Source organism: Symsagittifera roscoffensis, chromosome 2 (assembly GCF_963678635.1).
Source record: "Symsagittifera roscoffensis chromosome 2, txSymRosc1.1, whole genome shotgun sequence".
In the NCBI taxonomy this organism is placed as follows: domain Eukaryota; kingdom Metazoa; phylum Xenacoelomorpha; order Acoela; family Convolutidae; genus Symsagittifera; species Symsagittifera roscoffensis.
In genome coordinates, this window is record NC_087063.1 from 52,097,865 (window position 1) to 52,119,666 (window position 21,802).

At 33.3% G+C, this 21,802-nt stretch overlaps 1 protein-coding gene across 1 annotated transcript in view; it reads right to left on the bottom strand.

The window, feature by feature from the left end:
• The window catches only part of LOC134840083 (galactosylgalactosylxylosylprotein 3-beta-glucuronosyltransferase 3-like), a 59,705-nt gene extending 39,048 nt beyond the window's left edge, over positions 1–20,657 (bottom strand). The window contains exons 1-2 of the mRNA XM_063855769.1: positions 20,274–20,657; positions 326–748 (exon numbers count right to left, since the gene is read on the bottom strand). Coding sequence (XP_063711839.1) covers positions 326–748; positions 20,274–20,440 — 590 coding nt within the window. The 5' untranslated portion in view covers positions 20,441–20,657. The remainder of the gene's footprint in view (positions 1–325; positions 749–20,273) is intronic.
• Positions 20,658–21,802: the final 1,145 nt, after the last annotated feature.

Below are 21,802 nucleotides of genomic sequence, written 5' to 3' on the forward strand. Positions count from 1 at the left end.
GGGTAGTTTTTTGGGAAAGCGATTTTTTCGAAAAAGCGTCTCAAAAAAAAATAAAAAAAAAACAGATCTCATCAGGAAAAAAAAACGTTTTCATAATACCTATTTAATAAATCAAACAGGAATTAGTTCAAGACGATTCAGTAGTCCAAGCCAAGGTAACCGATATCTCAGCTGCTTAAGTTTTTTTTTAAACTTAAATCATGCATTTTAAGCGCGTTCAACTTGGTAGTTTTTTGAGGAGTGCTATGTTGTTACTTTTAACAACTTCATTTGAAACAGTTTGAAAGTTGAAAAGTTGAAAATCAAATTTGTGAATTAATGTTACCCGGAATTATAATCCTTCAAATAACTGTAAACTTGTGGATTCACTTCAGCTGCGTCCTCTACCACAATCCAGTCGCAGTTTGGAACCAGCTGGAGAGTTTGCTTCAGCCTAAGCAGATCGGGAATTTGAGTGTCTCGGTTGTAAGTCGGCGGCGTGATCACTATCAGCCGTTTCGGCACTTCTCGAATATTGGAGTTTTGCCTATCGTTTGCTGATTGACTCAAAATCTTCTGATCAGAGGTTGAAGTTTTGCTAACAGTTGCTTCGGATATTTTCCAGCGGTTATCTTCATTTTTCCGAGTTCTTTCTGATTTCGACACTTTTTGATAGGAGGTTGTGGAACCACTAGAAAGTATGTGTTTCGAAGACGTCTCCTTAGAAATTGGGTCTTCAGCAAATATGAGAGGACTTTCTTGGTGAGTACTGAAGCAAATTTTGTGTTCACAGAGAGTAAATGGGCTTTTGCAGGTACTTTGTAATAAAGATTATTACTAAAGCTGCAGTTTTCGTTCTCCTTAAACTTTGACTTTTGTTAAAAATTTGACCAATTTTGTTTCAATTTTAAAGAATTGATTTAGTTTTATTTTTGGTTTTGTTCTCCAATTCGTTTAAGCCAATTGTCGATTTCTCAAATAGCGCTTTAGTATCCCAACCAAAAAAAACACGCAGCTTATATTTAAAATTGTAAAACTGTGAAAAACAAAAACGGGCACAACCCACTAGACTTTTTGCTCAAATATGAGAGGACTTTCTTGGTGAGTACTGAAGCAAACTTTGTGGAACCTGATCTAAACTATATTTTATGATTGGATAAATTAAATGTTTTACCAATGTAAAGTATTTAATATTAACCAATCATGATCCATCTAACTAACAACCCACTTATTTGTAAGTGCTGAAGTTACTTGTAATTTCAGCACCAGAGAGATTTGAATTTAACTTAGAAATTAGTTGGACTCTCCCGAGCACTTCAGCAGCCGCAATAAACCAGTATACCCTAGATCTATTGAGCCTAGCAGAGACTAGTTAAACAACCTGAGACTAGATAGTATAAGAGTAAGATTAGGATCGGTATTAGACTAAGAAGTTGCACGAATCTATCCGGCCGAAAATAAGATAGCGTGACGAGCAGACGGTGTACCCTATCCGAAATTACTCTATGAGTTATACACTCCAGTCCTAACTCATCTGGTGCGACCATAAGTCTCGAACAAGACCTTACTAGATTAGAATTAACCAAAAATAGATTAGAAATTAGACAAAAACATTTACAAAATGTTATACGACAATAATTTAATTGAAATGTCTCTCCGACTCAATAGATCAGAGCCAATATTCCGAACCATAATAGAACTACCCGGAATTGGAAGAAGACCTCGAACCAAAGACGACATACGACAAAGTAGAAACTTGCCGTATAGTTATATGATAGTTCGGCAAAAGCCAGAACAAACTTTTATATTTCGAATACTACTTGCAATGAATTTAGATTTCCATTTGCAAACATAAAACCTTGAAGTTAATCTTCAAAATCATTTCAGGCGCTAAACAAAATTAATATTATACAATAACGATTGATAAAAAGATCTAAGATCGTTTTCCTAAAACTCTGCAGTATTATACAAAACATGTTTGAAAAATATTTATTGGAAAATAAAAATAAAAATTAGTAGCATGACAATAAATGGTTAGTAATCATAAATCATCTTGTTGTTCCAGCTTCATCACCTAAAACATAACAGCAATCATCAACTCACTAACATCATAAAACACTAAATCTTTCCTTTACACACATTTAAAAAATTTATCAAAACTCAAATTCACTTAATTTTAAAACCAGATCATCAAGGCTTATCCTTGGATCTTAAATCATTTTCTACTTAATTAAATTTCAAACTTGATCATCAAGGCTTATCCTTGGATCAAACAGAACAACTTTGTTCTCCCCCACCCACTTAATTAGTGTCTAACGACCTCAAACGTCGATTCACTACCCAACCCTTTCTAAAAACCCAGGACTAATAGAAATTTTTACACAAAACTAATCATTCAAATTAGGATAAACAGTGAAGAACTTCGGTTATTCATCCTTCACTTGACCCCCCCTCTTACCAGACCCAGGATAAATCTTAGACTTAGTAAGTTTAAAATAGTATCTAACGAACTACTCGCGTTCTAATTATACCTGAACCTTGTGGATCGATTTACTATTCTCCAACCCTTGAACACAATCACTACCCCTAAGTAAGATTAAGTAAGTTAACACCTTAGCTTATACTAGTCACGAGAAAGTAAAAATCATTCTTCGGAATCAATATACTTTTCTCTCCAACCCTGAACAAATAGACCCAGGTTAAGCTAACCAAAAAATCGTAAGAACTAACAGTTTAGGAAAATAGAAATCATTTAACAACCTTTGCATCCGTCATTCTAAACCTTATGTCATTTAAAAACCTAGGAAATAAACAAACAATCATTTTACACAATTGTGAAATAGATAACAAAAAATACGACCTTGTAATCACACCTCATACACAAACAGTTGGATACATTCGCACAAAACGACAAACACTAAAGAGGAAAATAATAACTAAACAAAGACAAATAACACGAAAAAGATTTTCAAAAAATCGAAACGCATTTTCAGAATCAGAAACCAACAGTTTAGACAAACTTTACAAACTAAAAGAATCAGTAGATAAAAATTACCCACTTCACGATCAATTATATTTTTCTGACTCAGAAACAACTTCAAATTCATCACAAAGAGGAAAAAGAAGAATAAAAAAACAGTACAAACACAAACCAGTACATCTATACAATTGGAATCAACCAATTCGACACATTAATAATTACATATTAACAGTCATCGAACGAAAAAATGAGTTCAACACACACCCCAGGTGACGAAACTCCAGATGATGATGAAATCTTTCCTTTTATAGTAGATGCAGATACTGATAGAGGACAACACATATTTTGTCAAAATTTACTCGTAAATTTATTTGAACCCGGAATCAGCCCATGTAAAACAGAGTTCCCCGATGTAAAAATCAAAAGACAAATCATAGATCACTACTTAAAAGATATATGCAACATAACACAACAGTATGGAATCTACTCTATAGAATTCACCTCACCAAACCATAATAATAGAACATATACAATTCAAACAGACGATCTTGATTTAGAATTTTCAAAAGTTTTTTCAGAATATATAAAAAGCATCCAATACCATAACTCACAAAGAGCAAACTCCATTTTCACCAATGAAGTTTTCGCAATAATATATAGTTATATTTCGATATTAGAAAATGAACTCCCATTAACAAATGTCTCGCCGACAGAAACATCTAAACATTTAAGAGTACGACATGAAATCACACTACTCTCTAGTTATTTAAACATCATTAAAGAAAATTTCACGAAAGACGACGTTTCACAACATACCAAACACGATTTACAAAAAATTTTGGCATGGTTCATAATAGATTATTTCACACACAATATTGATTTAATTGCACAAGCAAGAAAAAATTTTAGACCCCAAAATTCGAACGATGATACCGCTATCACAGAACAATCAGATTATGTTTGGGACCCCGAATGGTCTCATCCCGCATTTATAAGCTTTCCACAATCAATCTCAAGTCAAGCAATAGGTACAATATCTTACATAAGAGATTATGTAAGAGTAATACCATTAACAATTGATGCAACACCATTAAACTATAATACATTTTTACCCGATACACAAAATAATAGTTTAAACTCGACAGTCATACACAACGAAAACCTCAATGGAACTAGGAATCTTACTCAACAAGATATCCAGACACCATCACACTTCATAAATGAAGAAATTGTACACACAACAACTACACAACAAAGTATTTCACCAATACGCCCAAATTTAACAACACCAAGAAATACAAATCCTTCACAAACACAGGTAACCTTACAATCAACCGTTAAACCTTCGGTTGCCCCTAAATATTCACATATGGATTACCAAACATACAGACCCATGACAATACCATCAAAAACACGCAAAACATTCACTAGAAACAACTTTGCAGACCATAATTATAATTATACACATCCATCAAAAACAAATTATCAACCACAAAGGAATTTTAATCAATATACAAAACCTCGAAACTGGGATAACCCAACGGCCCAATATAATTCCAAAAATTTTCAACCAAATCCTCCACAGGATCGCAGTGAAAATTACCCATTTTTTCAACAGAATAAAAATAAAAAACAAACATCTTATCAAATGGATTATTTATCCTCAGATGATGATTTCTTACAACCAGATATATTTGCACCAAATACTCAAGAATATCGTAGACAAGGAATACAGAGAACACGTACAAATCATAGAAATTTTTCTCCACAATCAATAGATGCACAACATCAACAACCAATTCAACAACAAAATCCAATTAATACACAATCTTTTCAACCAATTCAACAACAAAATCCAATGACTGCACACTCGTATCAACCATCACAAATGCAAAATGAAATACCACTCCCATATTATCTCCAACAACATGAAATAACAAGAAACCAACTTTCAAATTTTTCTCAAATGCCAAATGCAGCAGAATCACTACAAATGACAATGAATCCATACCTAATGGGTGGATCATCAATAACATCAAACAAACCTTTAATGGTTTTCACAGGAACAGACCCTGAATACTCTGTAGAAGATTATTTAAATGCAGTAACAGCAAACCTGATTTTAAATATAGGACCTGAACCAATTAATACGCCACTACATCAAAATTGGATACATCGACGCACAGCGTTAATACAAACAACCTTAGATGGCGCAGCCCAAAAATGGTTTTCAGTACTACCTCTAGAAATAAAATCAAACTGGAAAAGATTTACACAAGAATTTTCAAAAATGTTTGACTCCGAAAGAAACAAACAACAACAAAGAGTTTTATGTAATGAAATCCGCAGATTACCAAACGAAACCATCAAGCAAATAGCAGTACGAATCGAAACACTAGTTCGAAAAGCATACTCACTAAATACACATGACTATAAAAACACAAAGATGACAGAAATCTTAATGATGACCTTAACACCACAATTAAGGAAAATAGCAATAAAAAAGAGAGCATCCCATCCTTCTTCAATTCGAGAACCCGATTTAGATTTTCGAAAACTAGTAGACAAATTAGAACAAGCAGAAATCACGATGAAACTAGAAGAAACGGAAAATCTGAAATTACAATACGTTAACAAAATTGAAACGACTCCCACTAATATTAATAATATACAGGAATCAGAAACAGACCTCGTTGAAAAAATCACTGAAATACTCAATATTTACGAAAAGAACCCGAACTTTAAAGGCAAACCATCTTTCAAAAAATGGTGTAATTATTGCCGACGATACGGACATAGTATTTCCGAATGTAGACAAAAACAGCAAGATAGTCAAAATAAACCTCAAAAATACAAAGAACCAAATAAATCATTCTATCAATACATGAAAAAAGATCAAAATCTACCGAACAAAACAGTCCACAGCAACAACAGTTCAGGAAAACCACTCCCGAACAATACAAATTATACAAGAAATCAATCCCCATATAACTCAAGTTATAGAGGAAGATCACCAGAACGAAGAAACACGAATAATTCATCACAAAATCACTACAATAGACCAAATAGTCGAAATAACTACTCCAGATCAAATTCAAATACACAACGATTTGTTTCTAGATATACTTCCCAATCAAGAAATAACTACTATCCAAACAATCAATCACGAAATTCATCATACAATAGGAATAGAAACTACTCCTATAATCGAAATAGAAGTTATTCAAACAACCGAAACCAGAATTACCCGAACAATCGATCAAGGAATAACTCATATAATAGATCGAACTATAACAGACCAAACAATAATTACCAAAACAGATCGCGAAATAATTCACAAAATCGACACCCAAGTTATAATAATCGTTATAGAAATTATTCCCAATCACCACACCGGAATAATAATCACTATAATAACTCTAATAATCGCCACAGAAGTAGTACACCTAAACATCAAAGACAAATCAATCAAGTACAGTCAAATCCAGAAACAACATCAGACCCTCCAGGTATTGATGACACAGTAACTGATACGTTACAACTCAATCAAATAAACTGTACATCATCAGATTCAGAAAGTGATACTGAAAACACTCTTTCTATCAATATGATAAAAGTCGAAAATGACTATGAATCTGTCATATATGAACAACCCTTTCCATCACATATATATGAAAATCAATCAGAATTTCTTCAAAATTATTACACTACACCCATAAATTCCACACCAACAACGCAAGAAACAAATGAGATTAACACTACAAATCAAACCAATAAAAATACCAAAACAAAATGCTTGAATACAAACCACATTTATCAAAATATACAAAAAGAACAACCCAAAGAAAAAATTTGGACAATACCATTTCTCTTAGAAAGCCCAAAAAATAAAGAATTTCAACCACCAGACCTTGAAATAGATTTTTTAATTGATTCAGGAGCAGAATCAAACATAATAAACATTCCCACATGGAATGAAATAAAAACTTTACATCCAAAGCTAACACCTCTTGAAACCTCCAGTAAACTAGCAACAGCACAAGGATCAACATTGATAAACTACGGAAAAATCCAATTATTTCTCCTCCCTACCAGAACAATGGAGCAAAGTAAAATTCTAAACAAGCCATTTAAACAAATATTCCATATCACTGATATTAAATATAATATCATTGGAATACCATTTATTTCGAAGTATATACCAACAATTAACATCCTAAACAGTAAAATATTAATCAAAGATAAATATACAAAAACAAAAGAAACATCCCTAACATTTTTTCAAAGATTAAACAAACAACCACCATTCTTTTCAAAATTTTATCCAATATATAACCAACAAAGAAAACACCTGAAACCACTATCAGGGAACATATATAATTTTTCAATCAAACAAGTTCACCAATATGATAAAGAACAAAACAAACAAAAATTTTATATGTCAGATTTTGAATTCAAACCTATTCATAAATTTTTCAAAATCACAATCTCTTCAATAAAATATTTGAAAAATTCGAATTCAGATATTATTTCCTTACATGTTTATAACAACACACCTTACCAAGTAACATTACCTTTAGGACTTTTAGGATATTGTGAAACCAACGCTACAATATCACCAATACACGAAAAAGCCTATCGCGTAAATAATATACTCCAATTACTAGATATTTGCCAATCTACAATTCTTAATGAAGAATTATCTATAAATAATATAATAAGTAACGAAAACAGAAATACGGATTATTTCACAAAAACTCCATATTTCAAACCTACATTCAACATCAGTAACTACACAGAGGACCAACAAAAATTTTTAACAATGTTTAATTTCCAACATTCACAAATAACACAAGACGAATTCGAAAAGTTAGCCAAACAGCTAATTAAATATTCATCAGTCTATGCAACATCAAAATTCGATGTTGGCAAAATCAGTTCATCACTACATCTCCCATTAAAACCAGACGCAGTTTTCAAAAAACAGAGAGCAAGTAAAGTACCGATTCACTTACATGATAAAGTAAACAGATTACTCGATATTTTAGAACAGTACAATATTATATCACCAGTTAATAAAGAAGAACAACCAAAAGGCAACACATTCATCAACCCCGTTATCATTCTAGCTAAAGGAGAATCATTAAAAATCGTTCTCGATGCTAGATACCTCAATTCACTCATAGATGAATCAAAATGTAATTGGCCTATTGAACCAATACAAGTTATTTTAACAAAAATAAACGGCAAATACTTTACAACCGCCGATATGAATAGTGCATACAATCAAATGCCACTAGATGAACAATCACGACGTTTAACACAATTTGTTATCGGAAACCAACAATATGAATTCAACCGCTTATTCTATGGAATATCCATAGGACTAGCCGCATTTTCAGCTTTTATGAGCAAAATTTTTAGACCACTGATACTCAAGAAAAACGCAATCACCTATTTAGACGATGTTTTTATGCAATCACAAACAAAAGACGAAATGTTCAATGTTTTAGAAAAATACCACCAAATACTTCAGAACGAAAATCTGAAGGCCGCCCCCGATAAATCACACTTCTTTTTGACAAGAGTTAAATTCTTAGGACATAACATAGAAAGAAAAACAATCACTCCACTGAAATCACGCATTGACGCTATTCAAAAACTTCAACCACCAACAAATAAAAAGAAAATCCAAGAATTCCTTGGAATGTTAAACTTTTTAAGTAAATATGTTTATAAAATGCAATTATATCTACGACCATTTTACAACATCCTTAGACAACAAAATAATTTTGAATGGAATACAGAACATCAAGCACGATTCGAAGAAATAAAGAAACTTTTAACTGAACAAATTTCAAACACAATTCCAGACCCTGATCAACCATTTTATGCAATGTGCGATGCTTCGAACTTTGGCATCGGCGCAGCACTATTACAATCACATAATGGTACAAATAAAATGAACCTGATATCAGCAAATTCCCGATTATTCACTCAAGCAGAGCTACGACTCTCAACTCTAATGAGAGAATGTACAGCCATAATATATACACTGACAGAATATGAATTTCTGATACTTGGATCAAAACATCCAACAGTTTTATTCACAGACCACAAACCAATTATTTTTCTTTTCACACAGAAATCTAACCCAAACCACCGAGTTTACAGATTTCAACTAATTCTAATGAAATTTCCAAACTTACATATAGTCTGGACTGCAGGAAAAAATCTTGCATTACCAGACACCTTAAGTCGAAATACACCACCTGAATTACTTACACGAAAAACAACAGTTGAAATACCCAAAAACATAAAATTCTACCTTGCAGAAAACGAAACATCACCTCGATTGGAATGCAAATATGCAGTTAAAACTGATATTGAACAATCACAAATAAATAATTTACAACATTTCCCACTTTATCTAGATTGTCAAAATAATCATTATGAAGTTGACTTACTTGGAACATCAACTTTCAAACCAATCCCATATTCTCAATGGATAAAAAATAACACCCAACAAAAACGAACAAAACAACACCCACCTAAAAAAGACCATTTTCCACTAATTGAAAAAGAAGATTTAACTGATAAAATAAATTTATCAGGACCACAAACAAATGATTCAAAATACACAATAAATCAAGTTTTTGACCTTCACGACCCACTTGATACAATACCCTTATCTAAATTCGAAATTGAAAACATTTTTCTCCCCCCAACAGATACGATTACAATTTCAACACTGAAACAATATCAAAATCTTGACCCGATAATTAGACAACTGAAATCATGGCACAAATATAAAACTAAACCTATCAAAGCAGATTCAACCATTCTAGGAAACAAAACACTCCTCCGATACTTTCGCAAATTTAATTACACAACAATTAATGAAACTACAGACCTTTTAGAATACAACTTAAACGAATCCATAGTCCCCTGTCTCCCTATAAGTATGATTCTTACAGCTTTTAATATTTCACATACACAAAATATTAAAGGACACTCTGGATCAGAAAAAACATATTCAAATTTTATACAAAATTTTTACTTCCCAAATGCACCAATTTGGATAAAAGTACTATGCAATGATTGTATAGTATGTCAACTAAATAAACCTTACCCAAATCAAAAACAAATAGCACAAAAACAAGATTTTAAAGGACAAAGTTTGTACTTTAATCACCGTATCTCATTTGATACTAAAGGACCAATTTCACCCTCATCAGAAGGAAACTCCTACATCATGGTAATTGTTGACGCATTTACACACTATGTAGCACTTAACCCAGTACCACATTGTAATGCTTATTACGCATATACAACACTTTATGAACACTGGATAGCAAAATTTGGACTACCAGAAATTTTAGTCACAGACAATGGTACAGAATTCATAAATAATGAAATAATAACACTATGTCATTTATATAACATTAAACACAAACCACGTACATCTCATGCACCTTGGACAAACGGCTTAGTCGAAGGTATGAACCGTTCACTACAAGAATATCTTAGATGTATCATCAACGGAAATGATACAAAATATACCGAATGGTCAGCAGATGTAAAATTATTTCCCTTAGCATATAATTCACAAATTACGACAACTTTAGGAATGTCACCATACGAAATGGTTTTTAACCAAAAGCCACGCAAACCAATAATGTTTACAGCAAATTCTCATAAAAACGCACAAGGTTATTGTCAACCAAATAAAGACTCAATTTGTTATAACCTACCTTTACATACACACGATGAAGATCATTTTCATCACCCACAAATTCTTAAATTAGCCTCCGGTACACACACCGAATGGATTTTAAATAGAGATAAGAAACACAATGAAATTTACCAAAAAATAACGAAAAAGTTATTACAAAGACAAAACATAAATGAACAAATCAATTCACGCTTTACACCAGCTTCCGATTTAAAAATTGGAACATTTGTTTTAATACCTAATTTTAATACTCAAAAAGGAATTTCTAAAAAATTACAACCCCTCCGAAAAGGACCCTACCAAATAATTGCAAAACCCACTGATGTCACATATAAAATTATCGACTCAAACAAAAAAGAAATCGTTCAACATCGAAACAACCTATTACCTTATTACCCAAAAGAATACGCACTCCGCGAATTAACTCAATTATATTCTTTCACAGGATTAAAAATCATTCAAAATGAACCACATCTGAAAAACACAGAACAAAATGATAACCCCACCGAAAATCAAAACACAAAACCAACCGCAACCAAAATCAATACACAAAACCATAAAGAATCTCCAAAACAAAGAAAAAATAGAAAAATGACCGAACAAATAATACCCCAAGAAGAAATAGACAAATCAGAACATAGAAAAACAACAAGACTTCGAAATCAACCACGTAAAAATTACAAAATGTTCATCCCCCAATCTAAAATATTAAAGAAAGAAGAATTTAAAAAGTAATTTTAAGATTTTATACTTCACGATCTTGAAACCTCCGTAACATTTTTCATTTCAATTTTTCAAAATAACATGCTCACAAGTACGCAATAATTCTAGTTCAAAATAGACCAATAGGATTCATCCAATCCGCCACTTTCTCTAACTCAAACTAAGATCAATTAGACGAATAATCTAGAACTCCAGGCACATCTCTAACTATAACTTTACAACCTCCAGGTAAAAAATAAGCAAACCACTCCAACTTGACAGTTAAAATAAATATCACCATAATACCGTACCCCTCCCTTATCTAATAACCCAAAGATCAACAATATTTCCCCAACTCAGACCACGAATACCCCCAAAACAAATTTGATAACTTAGCCTAAAGTAACAAAATGAAGATTTTAATTAGCCTAAAGTATAAAAATCTCACCATACCCCGGATCATTTGACAAACAAAAATAAAGAAAAAGACGACCTCCCAGTCACCACAAAAATTGCCCCCAACAATTTTTTACAAAACTCAACCCACTTGTCAAAAAACTAATAAATAATTCGACCACACTAGAAAATCGCCTCAAACAGCAAAAAATATTCGACCAAGAGATCATTTCTTAAATGCTCTTCTCTCAAACAGTTGCTCAAATACTTATAAATTTTAAACATTTTTTTTCAATACTTGAAGCCTTTATAATATTTCTTTTTGATATACTTGAATATTTTCTAATAATCCTAATCATTTTTTGTAACATTTTTTTAATTTTCTACACAATACTCGAACTATTCCTCCAACTTTCCAAAACCCTTGAATATATCCACAGGTACGATTTTAACAACTTGTCTAAATGATACGAACAATTTTCAGTAGAACTGATATTTTTTTATTGTTTGTAATTTCATAACATTTTTATCATCCCTCATTTTGACAATATGTAAATGTATAAAGAAAGCAATCATCACATTTGCCCTAGCAACAATTTTTCTAATTATTTTTTTGGAAGAATATTATAATAAACATAAACCTTCCCACTAAAGTAAAAATTCAAAAATCCATCAAAAATTGCTACCCAACAGTCACAGAATCAGTCTTCACCGACATCATCCCAAGATAATCCAACACCACCTTCAACTACTCAAAATCCTCAAACATCTACACGAATTTCTTTTCAAGACAATCCATACACTTTTGAAGAACGGCACGCTCGTTTATCTGAACCACTAGAACCAGTTCAACGACAGGCATCTCTAAGTGAACCAACATATAATCTTTACCCAACACTACCACAAGAACTAAGTAGAATACGAAACCTTAGTCAAAACCAAAACACAACAGAAATAAATAGACAAATTATACATCCTCGACGAAATAGAAATTTTCAAACTCCCCGAGTTCATTTTGACATACCTCAATCCCCATCACAAACCACTCCAGAAAACACCACTGGTATCACACCAGAAACTCCTACACTTTTTTCACAACGTAGCACCTCAAGCTTACCATCAGATTACTTAGGTTCAACACCAACATCTGAACAAATACGTGAAAATCCTTTTAACCCCACAAACCAAACATCACGACTGCCATATTGGACTACACATTCATTTACACAAGGTGAACCAAATTTAGTCAATGACCCCATAGATATTTCTACGGATACAACAACATCCTCATCACTACCAGAAACATTATCACTACCATCAACACCATCAATAAGCCAATTTTCACCACTACCCTTTAACTTAAATTTTCCAAATAATCTCGACGCCAGATATCGAGAACAATCATCAATAAATATCCCTTTAAGATTAGATTGGAATACATTCACAGCACCTCCACCATTATTTGGACAACATCAAGAAAGTAACCGCCTTCATAACTGGGCACTTAATAGATTACAATATCGCCAAGATATTCACAACGATATCCGTGATCACAATATTCAAATACTCCAACAAAACAGTTTACAATTAAAGTTTGAAATCACAGTTAAATTAAACAATATTACACAACATCCCTACCCATTAAATCCACCTAACATAACAGCTCAATCACTACCACCACCGTTTATAACTACTGAAGTAATATATAAATACGACAGATACACCAAAAACACAATTGGTTACATTACATTTTACAATCCATACTCAGGATTATCATACACATGTATATTCTAAAATTATTAATTTTTCTCCAACTCCTTTTTCTAGTAACCTCAAATCAAAACATAAACCCTTCCCCTCGTACAGGACCACAAGATTTATTAGTAACACATTACGATTGCGAAGAAAATGAACAAAAAACACTACACAAATATGCAATAAATCAAGTATCACAATGTGAAACAGAACCACAAGCTATAGAAACCACAGATATAATAGCAACACTCTATTCAAAAGCCCGAGCAACAACAGTTACAGGTTATAAATTCACAGCGACATTTTCCGAAAAGAAAGTACATTGTTCACAAGTCTCCAACGGCAACAAAAACCGACTTGACCATGAATCATTCTATCAAAGTAATATAGAACGTCTTTTACATCTCAATCCCGACGATTGTAAAAATGAATTACTTAGACTAAACATCACACAAAATAAAAATTCCCAAAGAAAATTAGTTAATTTTCAAGTTTTTTCAGACTCTGTACACCAATCACAACTTGAAAGACACCAAGGACATATAAAACTAGACGAAAAATACCCGTATAACGGCGCACACGGACGATTAACCTATGACCTACATGATAAACATTGGATACCACACAATGGTATAAATAACCCATCAAACTGCAAAGCAGACACAAAAAATAAAGGATACCAAGAAATAATGTTTTTCGATTGGAAAATACAACTCGAAAAAATACAACTCACACGAGATTTATCTGATAATACAATGATCTATCAAGGAATCCGACTACCTTGTAAAAATGATCAAGGATATTGCGACCCTACAACAAGAACACAAGCAACAATTGTTTGGTTCCCCGAAGATACATGTACAACATTTCAAGTAGCAAAAATACACGCTCGTATGATAAAATTTCACGAAAAATATTTTATACAATCAATTCCATATGAACAAGTCCATCCATCACGCAAACTAAGTTCCGATTTTAGAAACATAGACAATATAGAAAATAAATTGACACGTTTTCAAATATATCAAGAAACAGAACTTGCATGTAAATACAGGAATCCACTTCACAGAACACAATACTCTGAAATATTAGTTGAATACGAAAAAGGATTCGACATGACCACTGGAAAAGTAAAAATCGACCCATATGCCACAGGTCACCCTCTAAACGAAGGAACATCCTATATACCAGTTAATTTTGAAAAAAGCAACGGACAACCTGGTGGACATCTAAAACCTTATGACACCAGAAGCACACGCTTACAAGAATTATCACTAATGAATACTACATATTTCGGTAATATCCACTATGATATTCATTTGGATATGAAACTAGACTATACAATTAGCCGCATTTTTCAAGAAATGTCACTCTCCGAATTAGAAACACTACACCAACTATGTGAATTAGAACGAACACAAATATTACAATCACTTGCACTAGCAGTATTAAAAATACCCTACGCAGGATACTTATTATCTGGAAATAGATCAAATTTTTTAGACTATGAAGGAAACATCTTATGGTTTTATACTTGTACTAAAAAAGTATCACCACTATACGTTTTTGAAGATAAACGATGTTATAAAAGAATCCCTATCTTTTATAAAAATAAAGTACATTTCGTGGATACACTTTCACGAAGAACCTATTTCTGGGATACCGCAGTCCCATGTGGATCAGAAAATAGCCATAATGTAGTACAACTAAACCCTGATGAAAATAAATATTATCTTCTCACTCCATATCCCACATTAATGCAATCACTCAAAAAATTTTCACCAGAAAGCATTCGCGCTATTGCTCGAAACCCAAATATAGACTTACAATCAATAGGAATCTATTCAAAATCAGATATTCAACATCACATTAGAACACAACAATTCCAAGAATTATTAACACAAATGGACACTATACAAAGACAATCAATAGACCAAAACTTACGCAAACTTGCAGAAACCGCAGGATTTGCCGATATCTACACGCAAGACTATAGCGGATATTTTAAAGACATTAAAGATTATATATATCTAAACGGCGAAAAATACCGTCCCCAAGATATATCACCAATCAACATTTTTAGCTTTGTTACACTCAAGAATGAAATCCTTGATTTTCTAGGATGGCCCTACTACATCTTAGAAAAATTGACTATTTTATACGCAATGTTTAACTTTATTGGATTTCTTTTCTCACTCTTAAAAGGAATCTACAATACATGTGCTATACACACACAAGTAAACAGACAAGCAAGCGTAGCACGCATACTCTTTGCAGGATTTTTTGGAATTTTTTCCACATCTATAAACAAAATTCTTTTAGACGCACAAATAAAAGAATATAACACAAAAATAACAACACGACAGAATACATACGACGAAGAACATAACAATGTCGACACACAGCCAACGGCACCACAATTACCACCCCTACCAAATAACCATCCACTATCCCTAGTCCCACGAAATTTTCGAAATTTAGCAATCACACATAATCCAAATTTTCGACTCAATACATCGCAAAGTCCCGTCCAACATATAATGACACATCAATCACAAGATGATAATACTTATGAACAAATTATTGAACAGCCCCATACCACCGCTTTTCAATCTCAAAATAATAATTTTTTTAGCCCACGATGAGCCGCCAACTTGGATCACTACACCGATCAAATTCCCACCCAACCAATCTTGCCTCTCCAATCCCAATAATACCACTTTTTGCTTTTCCGCCACCCGATTTTCCATCTAGCAATGTAACATCAGGCATGAATTCCGACACTAACTCACATATTTCAGTTTTATACTCCATTTCACAGCTAAATAACCCGAATATTGAAACCCCCGATGAATTCGCCGACTCAGAACCATCTCCATCCAATAATTTTCATAACCCTTCTAATTTTTCTCAACCCCCTTTTCAACCCATATTATCCAATAACCCTGACCCAATCACTCCCACACCCTCTTATGCTTCCCAAGTTACCCCAACCTACTCCTCATACCATTCTGACCAATCATCTCATTCTCCAGACACCCCCCGAATCTCCCCAGAACTAGATAATTTTATTACCCTCCAACAACAACCCTACCACCTTAACACCCCGACCATAAACCAAATCTCCTCCACTACAAATTCATCCAATCCCCCTACACCCTCTTCAAATTATACTGAATCATTAACACCATCATCCACATCCACTATATCTTCACTAAACACTAATAGAGCTTACCGCACTTTTAAAAGAAAATTCCCCAACCATCCTTTCCCAGCAAAACCAGGAACAGCCCGTGAATACATCAACCACCCCCAGCATACTAACACTAAAGAATTTTTAGCTATCACTTTACCCTCATTTCCACAATACACCTTAAACACCCCTCACGACGCTAACGAAACACGCAACTTTGTAGATGAATACGTTTTAATGCCCACTCTCTCTTGGACCTCATATTATCATTTTACTAACCCTCTTTGCTTACCTTTATCTAACACTCACATCGATATAGAGCGAAATAAGGACATGCTATATCAACTCACTACACCACTAACCGCTAGACAGTTTACTTACGTTGGATATAAAAAATCACTAAAAATACACACTGCACCTAGAGCTAATGAATATACACTAGAATACTACGATCACAACATCATTAGAGCTAACCAAGATCAATTCCTAGACGACGATCGCTTCGCTAATCCACAAATCACCGAGAAATTTTTCATCAAGACACCATATGTATTTACACTAAACATCTTCGACCGAAAGTTTGATCACATTATTTCAGAAGCACTAACAAACACACAAGCATACGAAAGTTTTAAAGAACGCTTCCAAATCTTTTCACTAACCTTTCATTTCCTTGCACCACACGAAAGAGATTTACACTGCTTACACGATATTATGTTGCGCACTAAACAAACACATACATACAGTTACTATCGTTTCATCCAAAATCACTTTGACCTCCACACACCCTCTCGACAACCACACCATCGTTTCCAATTCATCAATTCAAAATACACTTCACCGTATTTCCTAAATTTCACATATTGTATTAAAGACACTAACCTCCATGGTATTCTTCGTAATTATGACCCCATAACCCAAATGTACATTTTCTGCCCCATCACCAAGACCTTCAACGCCGAAGAATCCCGACCCTTCCTTATCCCGCACGAGTTCCTACAACCTATAGAAATCCCAATTTTAGAATTCATCCACAACACTAATTTTAACCACAAATTATATAACTTAATCCAAAACACACCTTATGAGTTTGCAGTAGGCACTGAAGAACTAACCACTATTAAGGCACTTCAATTGCTTTGGCCACTGCTTCAAACTAAAAATATCATCCGCATCTTAGCTAAACTACTAACGACTTCAGAACTAATTCACGACATCTTCCCCCACGGTTTTTTCCCCGACGACTAACAGGTAAGTATGAATTAAGTAAATATTACTAACTAATTAAAATATTGAAAAAACTCACCATTCTTTATTCATGTTTTCTTTAGATTTTTAGCCTTCATCCTCGATCATCTGAAAAATTCACAAAAGAAAAATAAAAAATAGCAAACTTCTTCAAAACTGTTTAAGACCCTATTAAACTTTTGCACCAACAATTAAATAAATATAATACCAATGCAGTAAATTAATTTATAAAATTTTCCCCCAAAGCAGTAAATCTAATTATGATGAAAATTTGTATCTTAAAATTCCCCCATAACTAGCAGTAAATTTCCAAATTCTATGCAGTAAATTAATAAAATGCAATTGCAGTACTAACCTTTTGATATTTTCATTCATTCACATAGAAATTCTATCCACACTCGCACAGCTCGCCCACGAAGAATTGTTTAAAATAATGAATTTCAGTTTCAAGTTTTCACACTCAACAACTCTAACATACAATAACATGTTTCAAACTTTCCTTTAACCCGGTTGGAAAGGAATCATATACTAAACAAAACTAACCAACGCAGCTTACTAAATACCACAAATCATAGAATAACAGCATGACTAAGAAAAGGAAACCAACGGTACCCAAACCGGATTAACCCAGTTTAAAACTGGATAATTTATTCTTTTGAAGACTATTACAAAGTCTTAGAAAGAAATAATAAAACACAAAAAAGTCGAAAGACAAACTCATACCACAAACAATTTGATTTTTGAAAAAAGGACACAACCAACAAAACATAAGAAAAACCACAACAAACCCAACATAAAACGTTGTCACATAACAGGACCCCTCACAAAAACCGCATGAAATCATACTCCCACTCCTGGCCTAACCCACCAGGAAGGACGTCCTGAGCATGCTCTATAGCCGGCCTAACCCACCGCGCTACATCCACGCTTTGTGACCACACCTTTATTTTTAATAAGAGCTACTCAAGGGTGAGTAACTCTTCAAAATAACCGAACTAAAACAAAAAGCTTTTGTGAAAACAACTAACTAAAATCATTATTAAAAAATATTAAACTAATAAAAGTTTTATAAAATGTAAAATCACATGATGCAATATATAGATCAGAATACAACACCAAGGACGAACATCAAAAGACAAGACGACCTCACTACACTCGAGAGAGAATGACCAACTACAATCGATATGCCGCTCACAATCACAACTCAAAGGATTTAGAGTACGACTTGACTTCGCAGAAAAGGACTTCATTGAACTAGACCAATGACCACCTCGATGTTCAAGTATACGTACAGATCCGAGTAACCAGGCATCCCCTCCACGCACAATCTCCACGCCATTCCCAAGCTAGATCAGACACAAAGGAAGTTCTCCCCGAAGAACAGAAAAACCTGACATAGCCAACCATTCTGAAATCAGAATTGATTTTGTTGCAGAGACTCAGTCGTTGTCACAAGAAGAAGGGGAAGAAAATTATGATGTTCGCCAAATACCAACGTCCATCATCCACCCTTGAATTACAGAAGAACTGTTCTAAAAAACTCTGTAAAACCCGGATGGGTGGAACCTGATCTAAACTATATTTTATGATTGGATAAATTAAATGTTTTACCAATGTAAAGTATTTAATATTAACCAATCATGATCCATCTAACTAACAACCCACTTATTTGTAAGTGCTGAAGTTACTTGTAATTTCAGCACCAGAGAGATTTGAATTTAACTTAGAAATTAGTTGGACTCTCCCGAGCACTTCAGCAGCCGCAATAAACCAGTATACCCTAGATCTATTGAGCCTAGCAGAGACTAGTTAAACAACCTGAGACTAGATAGTATAAGAGTAAGATTAGGATCGGTATTAGACTAAGAAGTTGCACGAATCTATCCGGCCGAAAATAAGATAGCGTGACGAGCAGACGGTGTACCCTATCCGAAATTACTCTATGAGTTATACACTCCAGTCCTAACTCATTTGTGTTCACAGAGAGTAAATGGGCTTTTGCAGGTACTTTGTAATAAAGATTATTACTAAAGCTGCAGTTTTCGTTCTCCTTAAACTTTGACTTTTGTTAAAAATTTGACCAATTTTGTTTCAATTTTAAAGAATTGATTTAGTTTTATTTTTGGTTTTGTTCTCCAATTCGTTTAAGCCAATTGTCGATTTCTCAAAAAGCGCTTTAGTACCCCAACCAAAAAAAACACGCAGCTTATATTTAAAATTGTAAAACTGTGAAAAAAACGGGCACAACCCACAAGACTTTTTGCTCAAGTTTTTGGGTTTCTTACCTGGTAGAGAAGATAGCGCTGACTTTTTCTCCTTCTGAGTTGGGACATTCTTTTTTGAAAGCCAAAACTAGAAAAACCGATTGGTAACAAAACATGATAACCAGCAGCGCGGCACAAAGCACCATCACAGGAAAATTCTTCTTCTTGGATTTATCTGCAATATTCATGGCACCTATCCACTCAAAACTGCTATTAATTGGTAAAATAACAAATGTTGATTTAATTTTTTCTGGACAAATTTTCTCCCAGAATTAAAGGCAAAACGTATACTTTAAAAATTAAATGTTTAGTGTGTATATATTGGTATTGGAGACCAAAGTGAAGAAGGAACGCAGTCGCGAAAATGAATAAAACTTTTACAATTAATTTGTTTTTTATGGGTACGCTTCGTTCAACTAGCAAATCATGTTAAAACATATTATAGAATTTTCAGAACTTGATAAAACTATTTATCTGAAAATAATGCAGGTTATAACCTGACTTGATAAATGAGCCTTACCAAAGTTATTATAACGAACATAATAGATCACAAATTTATAAATATTTACAATGAAATTCAATCCCGTTTTTTAAACAAAAAGAAAATTTTTTATGTAAAGTCAAAAACACTTCATCTATTAAGTTGAGAACGGTATTTGAGAACTTCGGCTCTAAATATCAGATGATAAATTGAGTTTTTATTGATCAGAGCGTTTTTACCAAGTTCCGGTTTTTACCCTTTCGGGCTCGGAAAAACGGCAACAAAACTTTTTTTAAAACCAGCCTCCCAGTTTGATATGCTCCTAGTTGACCTGAGGGCTAAACTACAAAATATCTGCTCAAAACTTAAATTTAACCAATTTAAAAATATTTATCTTTGTTATTTTCTACATAAACAAATAATGTATTCAAATTAGCAAATATCAATCAAAGTAATTGCCATTGTAACCCCTGAACGATAAGGAAATTAAAATAAGTTCACAGTTTCCTGAAAACTGTTCCATTCGTTTTTGTGGAATTCTGTGTTTTCAAATCAGTTTTTACTGAACTATTTCCTAATCTCGGCTAGATTGTTTTAGGAAGCTGCTGCAAATTGCTTAGAGGTTTGTTGACACCTTTTGTAATACTCTTCCGATACAGTTGGTCAGATGTACCATTATAATACTCTTCACGGATTTTCTTTGTTTTTGTTACCCGAGTAGTCTGCGTGTGCCAAACATGAATTCCCTGCTCACCTGAAACATCACAGCTGATAAAACATGGTTACTATCGACATTTTACAATGTCTTTCAAAACTTCAGTCGAAATTTTACAAAAGCAACCGACAAAAATTTTATCCGATACAAAGTCGCAAAAATTGAGAAAAAAAATTACTAAACCATGATTTGCTTAACTTTTTTTAAACAAAATATCGTACTTTTTTTTAGAGTATTCATATCCAATCATTTTACCCAGTTTTTCTCAAGTGAATACCTCTACCTCATTTGTTTGACCAAAAATTCGCGCAACAAGTGGTTCACTTTTACACGACATATCAAATCAAAAATCTG